This window comes from Mizuhopecten yessoensis, unplaced genomic scaffold (assembly GCF_002113885.1).
Source record: "Mizuhopecten yessoensis strain PY_sf001 unplaced genomic scaffold, ASM211388v2 scaffold1191, whole genome shotgun sequence".
NCBI classification, from domain to species: Eukaryota; Metazoa; Mollusca; class Bivalvia; order Pectinida; family Pectinidae; genus Mizuhopecten; species Mizuhopecten yessoensis.
Genome location: NW_018403923.1, coordinates 175,087 through 189,074, shown reverse-complemented (window position 1 = coordinate 189,074; position 13,988 = coordinate 175,087). Strand labels below are relative to the sequence as shown.

Genomic DNA, 13,988 nt, shown 5'->3' with positions numbered 1-13,988 from the left:
TGTGTGTCCTGTTTGCTTTTAGCTTGTAGATAATCACTTTTATCCGTTCAAATTCAATAAAAAACACTTTGTGTAACATGTGTTACATACTTTGCGATAAATAAAATATTTGTAGGATTAATTATAAATGCTTCTTTTCATTTTTTTATTGTTTTTATTGTTCCGAACAATGCCACACACAAAAAAAACCGGAAAATATTAAAAGTGGCGAAAATTCAATTTTTTGGTATTTTTTCCAAAAAATTCCCCAAACTATCGGAATGTTTAGATTTTCATAAAATTAACTCTACATAGTTGCATAACCATTATATGAAAATTTCAACGAATTGTGCTGGTTAATTGCGAAAGTGTGGAGCCACCTTAAGATATTGTCTGCACTATTTTGAATATGATGAGAAGCTGTATATTTATCTAGTTCAGTATTAAAAACCAACTCTTTTTGTAAACATGACATGAGATATGAAACACTCGACAATGACTTTCTAGATGAAGTCTTTTTATAATTTAATGTTAACCTCTGGAATTTCCCCCCTGAGTTATTGATACCTATACTGACAGACAACCATTATATATTTTACAGTCTACAGAAAACTCTATACAGTTGTAAACCTTTTCCTTGTTAAAGTCCCGGGTATCTGTAGATAAACTGGCTTCACCATCAGTAGCTACCACTGCCTGGGTAGTAGGTGGCTTCTTGAGGTTATTGAGTGAGAGTTTACTGGCTGGAGGGATGACGGCTCCGAGTCTCGACTTAGCAGAGGCATGCTGGACATTCCTAAAATCACCGGAGCCAGCAGCCTTGTTACCAGAATTTTCTGACGAGTCTGGCTGATTTTGTCCCTGCTCCTATGTAGATGAAAAAGTTAAAAAATGTATATTTACTCTTTTTCAAAGATAAAGTGTCTTAACTCTAAAGTGATGGTTAGGTCATCAAGTAAACAATCAATGCTCACACCATTTCAATTAGTTTTGAACTTTCATTGTAAAATCAGTTATACTGTAAAAATAGAGAAAAAAAAGGGAACATTTTTATCTACGTTAAGCATTCTATTTAACATATTACCTAACTCCTTGAGCATTGCAACCAAACAGCGGTCTTGTCATTTTTTAAACATATATATGCATGTATGCAAAGAGATTAAAAGCAATGTTTCTTACAACAAAAGCAAAACATGAACTACAAATGCATATCTTTGTTTTGCTTAAAGGGGCTGGTCGGGGAAAAAAATACAAAATAAATGGGTCTAAATTCGTTCTCTGGCCTTCCAAAAGTTATACCATGGCAATATGATGGTCGAGTTCTACTTGCAATGTCCAGTTTTGACCACTGAAATATCGGGGAAGCCCCGCGTAAATTTAGCGCAGATCTATTTATATATATCACGTGGTTGTTTCGAAAGTGAGGCAGTGGAGATAACAACAATAGCACGCCGTCAATCAGCCATGTCCGACTCAACTAGCAGACAAGACAGCAATACTATACGTAAATAATTGTTTTAAAAGGTCATGTATGATGCAAGTGTAATATTCCTACCTATATGTTGTTGTTATATATAACGGTATTGATACCTCGTGCCTGTCATGACTTTTGCATGCATCTTTTTCTTTCGCCGTGATGTTTACATTTGGCCTTGTTGATAACGCGCATGCGGTAAAATTACATCACTGATCTGGGTCAATTGAGAGTTTTAGACTGTCAGGGGACGATTTAGGATTTCTTTAATATAATTATAATTTTTACTCTTAGGGAGTGAATTTTAGCAAAATTTGAATCGGTATATTTCATAAGGTATTTTAAACATGTGTATGCCATTTTAGCAAATATGACATTTTTCCCCCAGACCAGCCCCTTTAATGACATCTTTTTTTTTATAAAATGTACAATGTGTAGTTTTTTTACCTTTTCTGGTTTGTGCCAGAAGAGTTTAATGAACCTGTTGTTGAAGACCGGATCACTGCAGCGGTAGGCGGCTAGAGCCTCTGCATTGGTCGAGTAGGAGATCAGGATAGTGTCGTGAGCATTATACCCAATCTGTGTAATATCAACAAATGGGGTAGTATCACTGAAGCATGGTCACATGTAATACTAAATATACTATTTCACTTTTAATATTCAAAACAATCCATCTGCCATTGCTTTCTAGTGTACAAAACATACTTCGAGTAAATGCTGTAAGTTCTACAAAATATACTACATTTCTAGTAAATAGTTTGAACAAAATGTAGAAATTTTGGAGATATTTTTTACTGCAACAAATTTTAATTTCTTATTGCAAGTTTTCACAATTTGGATGTTAAAAAAAAGCGTAAGCCTGATGAATACCTAGACTATGAGGCACTAGCACATGCTACATCTGTTACCTTTATGTTTGTTAGATTGCCAAACTTGGAGAAGTGTTCGTTGACTTTCACAATGTTGCAGCAATCTTTTGGCACTTTTGTGACTTGGAGGGTAGTATTGGACATATCAATGTCAGGCCTTCGGTAACCTGTCAAACATTAACATCAAGTATTGGAATCTTCAATATGATTATCAAATACATTCTCTTGCTTTGACAACTTTTGTTTATTGAGTGAAATGATGAATAAATTTTCCAAAATTAAATAAACAAGGCATGTTTTTATTAAAGTGATTAACAGAGAAATATATGAATGCCATCTGTCAGATTTTGGCAGGCTTATCATGGCAATGCCATACAGTGACAAACATAGCGAGATAATTCATACCTCCTACACGATTGTAGTCAAACGGTTTCTTGGCTTGAGAAGGACCGTAGCGATTCTGGCCCCCATACTGGTTCCCTGTGTACCGGTTCTGACTATCATACTGATTGGACTGACCCTGACCTGGACCCTGACTAGAGTTGAATGCCCTCTTTGGAGCAATGACTGTCCTCTCCGTAGGCTTTTCTACGACAACTGGCTTCGATACAGGTTCTGTACCAGGGGGAGCTAAAGCAGCTTCCTCTTCTTCTATATTAAAGTATATGTATCACAAATCTTCAAAAACTCTACACAATTGAACAAATTTGAGAACATTTCTGTTGTTAAGATATGACTAGATAAGTGTTCACACTTTAAGATATTGGCCGCATTTGTTTATCGCGATCCAACAAGTTGGACCAGAGTTGTGCATTTATGAATAAGTTCAGACCTAGTAATCTGATGCTGATTTTAAGTGAGCCTTGATAAAACTTGCTCGGCCTGCATAAGCAGGTTCACCAGGATATATACCCAAAATTGTTACATTTAAAACCAGATAAATCGGTTGAATTTGATACGAGAAAGGGGCCATAGTCTCCACAATTATTTTTACACTAGTTAGTAGAATTCATCAATACAAGAGGCAAAGTAATACTTTGAAAAGACGGAAGAGTAACAATACCTTTAACTTCCTCTGCCTGAGGGAGGGTGGGGATGCTGACTAGGTGATCTCTTCTGTTTGGGTTAGGGGGTAGTGGTGGGGGAGGACCAGACAGGAAGTTGGGCGGTGGTCCACCTCTCCCCATTCCAGGCGGGGGTCCTCGAGGGCCATTCCAGAAAGGAGGTAGTCCAGGACCGTGAGGTCTGTTAATACCTGGTGCCTCAGGATTGTACACTTCAAAGTTTTCTGAAAAATTTATTAACAAAATTGTCAAATAACAGATACAGTGAAACCCCACGTACTAGAAAACTCCACTTACTAGAGTATCTATCTTTGCTAGTGCAAATGTTAAATTTAAACTTGATGTTCAAGCACCAAAATTTAATGAAATGAATATAATTTTTATACAACAATAAATACATTAATGTGGCAACCTTCAATATTAGTTTGTTTTACAACTTGTTTAAAAAAAAGTTTCACCTAGTCTTGGAGGTGGAGGTCTTGGTCCAGGCCCCATTCCCATCCTGGGCATGCCAGGCGGTGGACCGTGTGTGGGAGGCATAAATCGGGGGCCAGACACCATAGGGCCAGATCCAGGGGGCAGATTTGTGCTGTTACTTGTTGGCGGCGGTGGTCCTGGAGAGAAAATTACAAGCACAACATATAATTAAATAGTACTTAAAAGAAATTTGTATGAAATAATCTGTAAAATGTGATACAATGATGATATCCGACAATAAGAATACAACACAAATATTTCATACATGTTCTACAGAATTATTATATAAATATTTTACCTGTTATGAATGGCACTCCTTACTGGTAGTTACCTGGGTAGGAAAAGGCATACTTCCTGAGGGAATAAGCTAATTGTCTTACCTCGGGGAGGGAAAGGCATTCCAACACTGGGAATAGGGACATCTTCCACTATAACTGGGTCCAGCCCGTGATCAAAAGGACACAGATCTCCTCGCATACAGAAACCTTTCTCTGTTAATGAAGAAGTATATTTGAAATTGGGTTTGTTAAGCTTGTCTAACACTTTCTTTTTCATTTTCAAATTCTATACACAATACAAAAAGCAATTGCTGAAAATAGTACTCTGACACCATATGTACTCATTTTTATGATGGTGCCGTTTCTTTTTTCATACTGAATTTGATGTAATGAGAATGTCTGCTCTGAGGGTGTTGCAGAAGATTTTATGACTTTTATACTTGAACTCTTATTATAAAGTTTGGAATTTTGTAATACCAGGTTTCTAAAGGTTGTCCAGATAACAAGACAACTACCATCACCAAAAAGGTGACCCTATTATTTAAAGGGGCTGGTCGGGGTAAAAAATGTCATATTTGCTAAAATGGCATACACATGTTTAAAATACCTTCTAATGAAATATACCGATTCAAATTTTGCTGAAATTCACTCCCTAAGAGTAAAAATTATAATTATATTAAAGAAATCCTAAATCGTCACCTGACAGTCTAAAACTCTCAATTGACCCAGATCAGTGATGTAATTTTACCGCACGCGCGTCATCAACAAGGCCAAATGTAAACATTGCGGCGAAAGAAAAAGATGCATGCAAAAGTCATGACAGGCACGAGGTATCAATACCTTTATATATTACAACAATATATTGGTAGGAATATTACACTTGCATCATACATGACCTTTTAAAACAATTATTTACGTATAGTATTGCTGTCTTGTCCGCTAGTTGAGTCCGATATGGCACATGACGGCGTGCTATTGTTGTTATCTTCACTGCCTCACTTTCGAAACAACCACGTGACATATTATAAATAGATCTGTGCTAAATTTACGCGGGGCTTCCCCGATATTTCAGTGGTCAAAAACTGGACATTGCAAGCAGAACTCGACCATCATATTGCCGTGATATAACTTTTGGAAGGCCAGAGAACGCATTTAGACCCATTTATTTTGTAATTTTTTCCCCGACCAGCCCCTTTAAAGATGAGTAATTAAATGAAAACAAAGCTTCCGTAGAACATTGTCTGCCTATAAAGTGATCAATGCAATCTTTCATCATGAACTGATTGCAATAGGTTGCTTGAGCCTTTGGACAAAAATTATTAATAAATCACAGTTTGTTACTCTAATACTAATAGAAATAGTTGAAATTCAAACTATAACTCGCAATACTGCAGTATTGACTGTTAATAAAGAAAAAGTTTTGGGTTTCAATATTACTTGCAAATATCTGATTGATATTTATTGAATGGAATCTACCAATTTTCTCTCTCAAAATTTTGGGAACGGGACTCAAAACTGTACAACTCAAGGTAATTTAATAAGGAGAAGTGTGAAAAATTCCATCTACACCATGCTCAACATAATTATCTCTGTTGAGTTATATTTATACCAAGTCATTATGTACCCCCCCATTGAGTCTTAAGCTTTAAAGTCCACTGATGATCACTGAACACCCTGCATCATACTATATTTGTTCGGTGAAATAAGAGGTGCTTTGATTTCTTTACCGTCATAGTCTTTACATCTGGGACGTATCTCACGGCCTGCACTGTCTGTGGTGAGACAGCGGTCCCCGTGGGCCATAGAGTACACTCCACCCCCTACGGCAGGGATACTGTGGCTGTATCTCCCATTGTCCAAGGTGGGTGTTGATCCTCGACTGTCTGGTTGAGGTCTCATTCCTTTGTAACAACAGAAAAAGAAATTTCAAGAACATGTATACTTCTGGGACTTGGTCCTCCTTAATTAATCTGCTGAATCATTGCGGAAACTTACTAAAGAAACTAGGTTTTATGGAAGTGATGAACATTTAGTAGAGCTCAAGGTAAATTTCCCAATGTTTGGGCCCTTGTCCTGATCAGCTGTCACAGATCACATTGTTAACATTCAACTTTTACAGGTATCACAGAGACTGGATTCTTATATGGAGACCCAATCTAATGGGTTTATTCACCATTTAAAAGAATAAAGGAGGAAGTCATCATTGACAGCCTTGAACCCAGGTCTTACCATTTCCATTTCACAAAATTAGAAAGATCAACTCACCTCTTGACCTTGAGCGTGACCTAGATCTTGACCTTGAGCGTGACCTAGATCTTGAGCGAGGAGTCCATGACCTTGATCTTGACCTTGAAAGTGGTGTCCATGATCTTGCCCTATATGGAGATCTTGATCTTGAGCGTAGACGCCTTCTGAATGGACTTCTAGATCGAAGGGGACTTCTGGAAAATCTCCTTGGGCTGCGCGACCTTGACCTTCGTCTGTAGTATCGCCTGTCCCCTGGACCTCTGTCTGGACGGTCAGGCCTGTCGGGTCGGTCAGGCCTGTCGGGTCGGTCAGGCCTGTCAGGTCGGTCCAAGCGATCTTGACCTCTGACTACTCTGGTCACAGCATGATCTACAGGTCCAAATCTGTCTCTTCTTCGTTGCTTCTCCTCCCTAGTAAACATCAAACTAAAGAGTTTACAAATCACGCTCAAAGTCTTCAACATATATAAGGCCAAATAAAATTAAATACTTGGTTCTCACGCCAATTTTTTTCAAAAGAGATGCGTCAGGGAGGTATTTTTTTTAAAATTTTATATGGCAAAAAAGAGACGAGGGCGATTTTTTTTTATTGTGTAGTTTGTAAAACGTTCATTGTGGTCATTAACCTTGTCTTTTTATAGTTGTGTAGAGACCCGTCATAGAGCAAGCCCCTGAAAATCCCCCAACGATGTTCCAGACGAGAATCACAAACCCCACATTCCTTATTTGTACCGAAATGAGCACCATTTGTACACAAGACTAATAAGTCATGACCATTTTAACGCTTGCCTGTATATCAATCCTTATCTTTATTCAAACGTTTTTCGGGACTTGGGTGACTAACGAGTAAAACTGACATGCGGACCAATTTTCCGGATTTTTTTTAAAGACGGCGGCTGGCGCAGTCACAATTTTTTTTTTATTACTTTCACGATAAAATCGACAATGCGGTGCCTAAAATGAAATGCGCACGGGCCTGAGAACCAAGTAATCTTTTTTTTTGGCCTAATAAGAAAATGGTTGAAGTTCAATCTTGTATTGTTTTGTCTTTGTCTGTAAGTAAATATTTATGTTTTTCAACATCAAAACTGCAAGAAATAATTTTAAAAACTGATTAAGAAAAATAGGTATCAAACCAGGTTTAACTTTTAGAGTAACTTTTAGTGACAGCCATCATGTATTATGTAAAAGAACATCTGTGGAGACTTACAAATCACGTTTCTCCTGACTAGCTGTCCTGTTGCGACGCTGTTTGGCATCTTTTTCTTTACTGTCCTTCGATGCTTTATCTTCACTCTTAATCAAATAAAGAAGTTCAGTAACTGTGCTTTAGTACAAGTGTCATAGTCATTTATGGGATCCATATCTAAAAACAACACAAGCTACAGAAAGAGCTTAAAAAAAATGCAAGACCTAAATGAAATTAACTTAAAACTAGACAATATATAGCTGAAATAGGCTAACATAGAAGAGAAAATCTGACTATCATAAGTCATTACATAAACATCTGCTGATTTCTGGTTCTACCTGTATTTATCATTACACAATGTACACCTGATCTGCAGGATGTATTACTGTGGGTCAATAAACTTGTCTACTAGAAACAGCAGACATATTTACAAGGGACATACAACAAATGACTGTGTGCAGAAGTTCATAAGAGGCTCCAGTGATTCACCGATTGTTGTAGGAATCTTTAAACAAGTCCTGAAAATCATTTTTAAAATGTTGATGAGTCCTGTTACTTAAAGAGACAGTTGGTCCTCAAAATGTGTCTAAGTCCCACGGGAAAACCAAAAGTCCAGGATTCAATATCTGTGTTCCAAAATTTACTGAGCCAGGTCATGGTTTTTGATTAAGTAGGATATATACAAATTAACAGCCTCATCGTATAGGAGACTTACCTCTACTGGCTCCTTATTGACCTCTTCCTTGATGTCTGCTGGCTTGAGTAGGGTAGTGGTTGCTTGTGTTGTTGTACTGTCTGGAACAGCTTCAGTTTTAATAGCAACACTGGTCGGCGGTAGTGGTGGTGGTGGAATGTACGATTTGTCTTCCAAAACACGGAAAAATGATGCAACAAAATCTTTTGTTTCTGCAACCAAATCAGAACATTTTGATTTTACAGAACTTTGTATTAGTAATGACAAAAAGTTTAGGTCCATTTTTTAGTATGATTACTCGATCAGGGTTCTTCCCAGGGCCAGGTGGACATTCTCCATGCCGCATCACATTAACTGGCCAGAAATTTATCATCAGCTGAATCACCTTTTTATTTGTAATCCAGGGGGTCTTTTACACTTGAATTTGACGCTGATTAAATCACAAGACTGCTCAAAGTCCAGCAATGACCTGTTTGATCTGTTGTATGGTGGCATTTATAGCAGGAGACCTATAATAAGTGGGGGAGGGGGACCTGACCTAATGTCCACAGGTATATATAAATATGATACATATTGACATCTTGTTACATACTTTGTATGTCTTAGAGAAACAACAAGAGATCCCAGAGGGATCTTGGCGCCCACCTTTGTACCATCTTCATTAGTTCTTTGTCAGTTCGATCTTTTCTCTTCTTTCCTCTAATCTGTTTGATCGAGTCATGTTAACAGTAAATGCACCTTGAGGTAACTTTTGATCTAAACTTAATACTGATGTGTATGAAAGCCAACCTTCAAAGTGAGTTTGTCATTTCACATATTTACTAGTACAGTACTTAATGTGAAAGAAATAGAATCGATCATTGCAATATGAGAAAGATCTGTTTAGTTCTTCTTTTAATCCATTTTGTTTTTATGATCAGTCTCAAAATATAACATACACAACGAGGGATCAAGGGGAACCTACATTTAAAATTTGAGAAAGATCCCTCCCGTACTTCCCGAGAAATAGCGATAACAAACTTTCACTATCAAAATCCAAGATGGCTGCCTGTCGGCCATGTTGTTTATCCGATCAGTCTCTAAAATTGCCCTGCACAGCTAGGACCAAGGGGAACCTACATATAAAATTTAAGAAAGATCCCTCTAGTTCTTCCGGAGAAATAGCGGTAACAAACCCACACTATCAAAATCCAAGATGGCTACCTGTCGGCCATGTTGTTTATCCGATCAATCTCAAAAGTTGCCCTGCACAGCTAAGGACCAAGGGGAACCTACATATAAAATTTGAGAAAGATCCCTCTGGTACTTCTTGAGAAATAGCGATAACAAACTTTCACTATCAAAATCCAAGATGGCTGCCTGTCGGCCATGTTGTTTATCCGATCAGTCTCAAAAGTTGCCCTGCACAGCTAAGGACCAAGGGGAACCTACATATAAAATTTGAGAAAGATCCCTCTGATACTTCTTGAGAAATAGCGATAACAAACTTTCACTATCAAAATCCAAGATGGCTGCCTGTCGGCCATGTTGTTTATCCGATCAGTCTCAAAAGTTGCCCTGCACAGCTAAGGACCAAGGGGAACCTACATATAAAATTTGAGAAAGATCCCTCTGGTACTTCTTGAGAAATAGCGATAACAAACTTTCACTATCAAAATCCAAGATGGCTGCCTGTCGGCCATGTTGTTTATCCGATCAGTCTCAAAAGTTGCCCTGCACAGCTAAGGACCAAGGGGAACCTACATATAAAATTTGAGAAAGATCCCTCTGGTGCTTCTTGAGAAATAGCGATAACAAACTTTCACTTTCAAAATCCTGTCGGCCATGTTGTTTATCCGATCAGTCTCAAAAAAATGCCCTGCACAGCTAAGGACTAAGGGGAACCTACATATAAAATTTGAGAAAGATCCCTCTGGTGCTTCTTGAGAAATAGCGATAACAAACTTTCACTATCAAAATCCAAGATGGCTGCTTGTCGGCCATGTTCTTTATCCGATCAGTCTCAAAAGTTGCCCTGCACAGCTTAGGACCAAGGGGAACCTGCATATAAAATTTGAGAAAGATCCCTCTGGTACTTCTTGAGAAATACAGATAACAAGAATTGTTTACGGACGGACGACGGACCACGGACACAGGGTGATTTGAATAGCCCACCATCAGATGATGGTGGGCTAAAAATCTGAAATCACTCAAGCCTAAAGAAATTACAACCAGGTCCTAGATTTTTGGCATGGTCAATAGTTGATAAGTTTGAGCAAACCATAATAAGACTTGAGAACAAACACTTGATACAGCTATTTTGAATGAATTCACTAACATGATTGCATTTGACAATGCTGAAACAGCTTGTGTATTCGGTTAGTCATGGACGAATCTTGGATTTTATGTAAGATGATATGTTGCACTCCCCCAATGACTTGTGTCCCATCTAAAATTAACACAATGCAATGGTTACTGGGTTAAACAGCCCTGTAGAGGAATGCAATGTACAATTATATTGATACATGTAGTATATAGGATCTGTCATTTCATTGTCACATATAATATATTACCATACTTAACATTTTTCTAAAATAATTACTTACTGCTTTGGAGAAAAACATCTAACTGATCTAGAAATACTGCCTCAAGTTCCTTTTCTGTTTTGTCTTTTTTAAGGAGAGCTACTACATATTTTGCAAGGGGGTCTGGATCAGCATCACATCTAAAATACAGAAAGGAATTTAAAGTTAAAACAAAACAGGAATTTAGGTACAAATAAATGTAATGTATATAACTTTCCATTACAATCACATGAGGAGTTTAACTTCAGAACTGGTTTATCTTTCAAATTTCTTTCATATTTAGAGTACTCTAGCTAACAGCCAGATACTGACATATTTAGAGACCTCTAAGCTAACAGCCAGATACTGACATATTTAGAGTACTCTAAGCTAACAGCCAGATACTGACATTTTTTTCTTGACACAACTACAAATTCATGGCAAATTATGAAAACGTTCACTAGTCCAACTAAGGCGTAACATTTAATATGTGAGTATTCCCCCTTTTATATACTCATTTTTATTTGATTTTAGTTACTACCTTTGGCAAGGTATTAATCATTTTCATAAGAGCATTTTACAATTCCTGGATGCAAACATTGGCTAAATGAAGGATGGCAGTTTTCACCTCTTTAATTTCTATTATTGTACCATTTTGTAACAGCAAGAGAGAATTGTGCTTCAACTTGGGGTCAGAGCCAGCAGCTCCACACTTCCTAGTTGGATGCTCTACCACCAAGCTTAAGGGAAAGTCCATCTAGGGCGAAGCTAGAAGGCAATCGTATTCCTATGTACAATTAATATCTGCACACCACAATATTTTGAGGAGGGCTGCAGCATGGTAGTGAGGAGGACCGACATGCATACTATGTATGCAGATACAGTCATCCAAAGATGATGGAGGCACAAAATGATGTAAACAAATTTATTGTGCATCTGTAGTTGGACGAGGATTAGTGATAGAAAGAAAGTGCCAAATGCATGCAGATACAGTCATCCAAAGATGATGGAGGCACAAACTGATGAAAACAAATTTATTGTGCACCTGTAGTTGGACGAGGATTAGTGATAGAAAGAAAATTCCGTCTCTGGGGCTTGAACCTGCACGATCCTTGGCTCTCCAGCCTGATGCTCTACCGCTGAGCCAAAGGGAAATTCTGTACAGCTGACTCTTGTAAGGCAACCTAATCATAGCAAATCTTAAACACATCAACTTCCAAAAAATCTACTTTATTTGAAACAAATATTTTAGGCAAGATCACCATATTTGATGAAGTAGGTAGATGATCATGAGATTATCATTTGTATCTCATAATAGTAGGTTTTAAATTGTTTCTATCGTCAACAACACTTCTTGGTCAATCGTCAGTAACCAGATAGCTCCATTGATAGAGCACCCATCTAGAGTTTGGGGGGTTATGAGTTTGGATTCCGGTCTTGCTGTGCATTTTGGGTTAAACAACCAAAAGATTCAGATAAAATGACCTAGATTCCTGGGAGTCAAAGCTCAAAACACCCCCTCCTCCAAAACATCATCGATTCAAATCAGAATAAACTGATGTAGTTGCTGAACAATATAAATATTAGTGATAGGCAATCGGTTTTAAATCAGAATCGATAATCAGTTTGTAATCATAAGTAGTAAACCGATCGATGATCAATTGCATTATTGGTTTATAATTTTATGGGAGAGAATACCCAAATAAAGTAACACTAATATTACATCAATAACATTGTTATAACTAAACAATAGGTTTTGTTTTTCGATTAGGCCTATTCGGCTATTGCTTATACAATCGATAATCGAAGAGGCCAAACCGATCGTTTTTCGATTATAATCTACCTTAGTCATTAATAATTATACCATTTTCTGCAGTGGTAAACATATTTTATACGGTGCTGTTGAAGCGAATAATCAGCACTCGATTCAGCAGTATACACATCAGATGATCCCCGCCGGTCATCCTTAAAAGCGTCTTCAACCGACAACAAGCGTCTTCAAGTGACAACAAGCGTCGCCAGACAAAATCTTTTAAAATGCTGAATAAAGTAAGCGACATCAGAGGAAATGTTGTTAATATGACTATAATACACCTCTGTACCAAATTTCAATTTGATATTTGATAAAATGACCGAGTTATGACGAATTGAATTTTTACTATCGCGGCGTGGCACATGTGTGTATTCGCATGTAAAGTGAAGAAAGCGTCGCCAGATAATATCGTTAAAATTACTCGCTAAAGTAAGCGACATCAGAGGTTATGTTATTAGTTAGACTTTTATTGATATACATTCCAAATTTCAGCTCGATTTTTGAAAAAATAATCGAGTTATGATTAATTTATTATTACGATCGGCGGTGTGGCACACGTGTGTGAATAGAACTCAACAGATTGTGAAGCGTCTTCAAACTATATCTCTAAAATTGATCGATTAAGTAAGCGACATCAGAAGATATGTTATTCATATAACTATGATACACCTGTATACCAAACTTCAGGTACATTTGTTGAAAAATGATTGAGTTATCGTGAATTTAATTTTACGATTTTACGAAGCTATACGCCGTGTCACATGTGTACGTAGGGTAGGGCTTCGCATAGATGAACACAGTTAGAACGGATTATATTGTCGAACTCTCAGCCACACTCTTGAAACGAGCATGTTACCAGACCCTACGGACGTGGTTCTACTCAGGGTCCGTTATATGTTCGTGTGACTGATCGATTTAATGTTGATGTTTAAAAAAAATCCCTATAGTTTTAAATGAATTTATATACTACACCAAATTTTAATGGTTATTCTTGTAAAGGTAAAGCTGAAAAATAAAATCGGTTTAAACTTCTAATGAAAGGACTGGCACACAGGTGTAAATATCGGTATCAAATACATTTTGTCTGTATACGTAAGAATAACTGTTTCTCAAAACAAGAGGCCCATGGGCCTAAACGGTCACCTGAGTCTATAGTATTTATTTTTGTTGTTGAAATATGTACCAATTTGAGTAAAAAATAGTATAATGTTAACTTAACTTTGTCAGGACCATGAGCTGATCATTCCTAGACCAATTTTAAGTGAGATCGGCCTATTAGAACTTAGTAGCAAAATAGCGGCCATGGCAGCCAAATTGTATTTCTGATTGACCCGAAAAATAACAACACTTTGTCAGGACCAT

At 37.4% G+C, this 13,988-nt stretch overlaps 1 protein-coding gene across 2 annotated transcripts in view; it reads right to left on the bottom strand.

Moving 5' to 3' along the window:
• LOC110458301 (RNA-binding protein 26-like) overlaps positions 1–13,988 on the bottom strand; it is a 25,892-nt gene that overhangs the window by 8,136 nt on the left and 3,768 nt on the right. The window contains exons 2-13 of one of the 2 annotated variants that reach the window (XM_021509948.1): positions 10,856–10,974; positions 8,292–8,482; positions 7,598–7,683; positions 6,407–6,798; positions 5,869–6,042; positions 4,244–4,354; positions 3,845–4,000; positions 3,386–3,610; positions 2,728–2,973; positions 2,362–2,489; positions 1,901–2,032; positions 610–846 (exon numbers count right to left, since the gene is read on the bottom strand). In XM_021509948.1, the coding sequence (XP_021365623.1) occupies positions 610–846; positions 1,901–2,032; positions 2,362–2,489; positions 2,728–2,973; positions 3,386–3,610; positions 3,845–4,000; positions 4,244–4,354; positions 5,869–6,042; positions 6,407–6,798; positions 7,598–7,683; positions 8,292–8,482; positions 10,856–10,974 (2,197 nt within the window). The remainder of the gene's footprint in view (positions 1–609; positions 847–1,900; positions 2,033–2,361; positions 2,490–2,727; positions 2,974–3,385; positions 3,611–3,844; positions 4,001–4,243; positions 4,355–5,868; positions 6,043–6,406; positions 6,799–7,597; positions 7,684–8,291; positions 8,483–10,855; positions 10,975–13,988) is intronic. The other variant, XM_021509956.1, reaches the window with a different exon arrangement.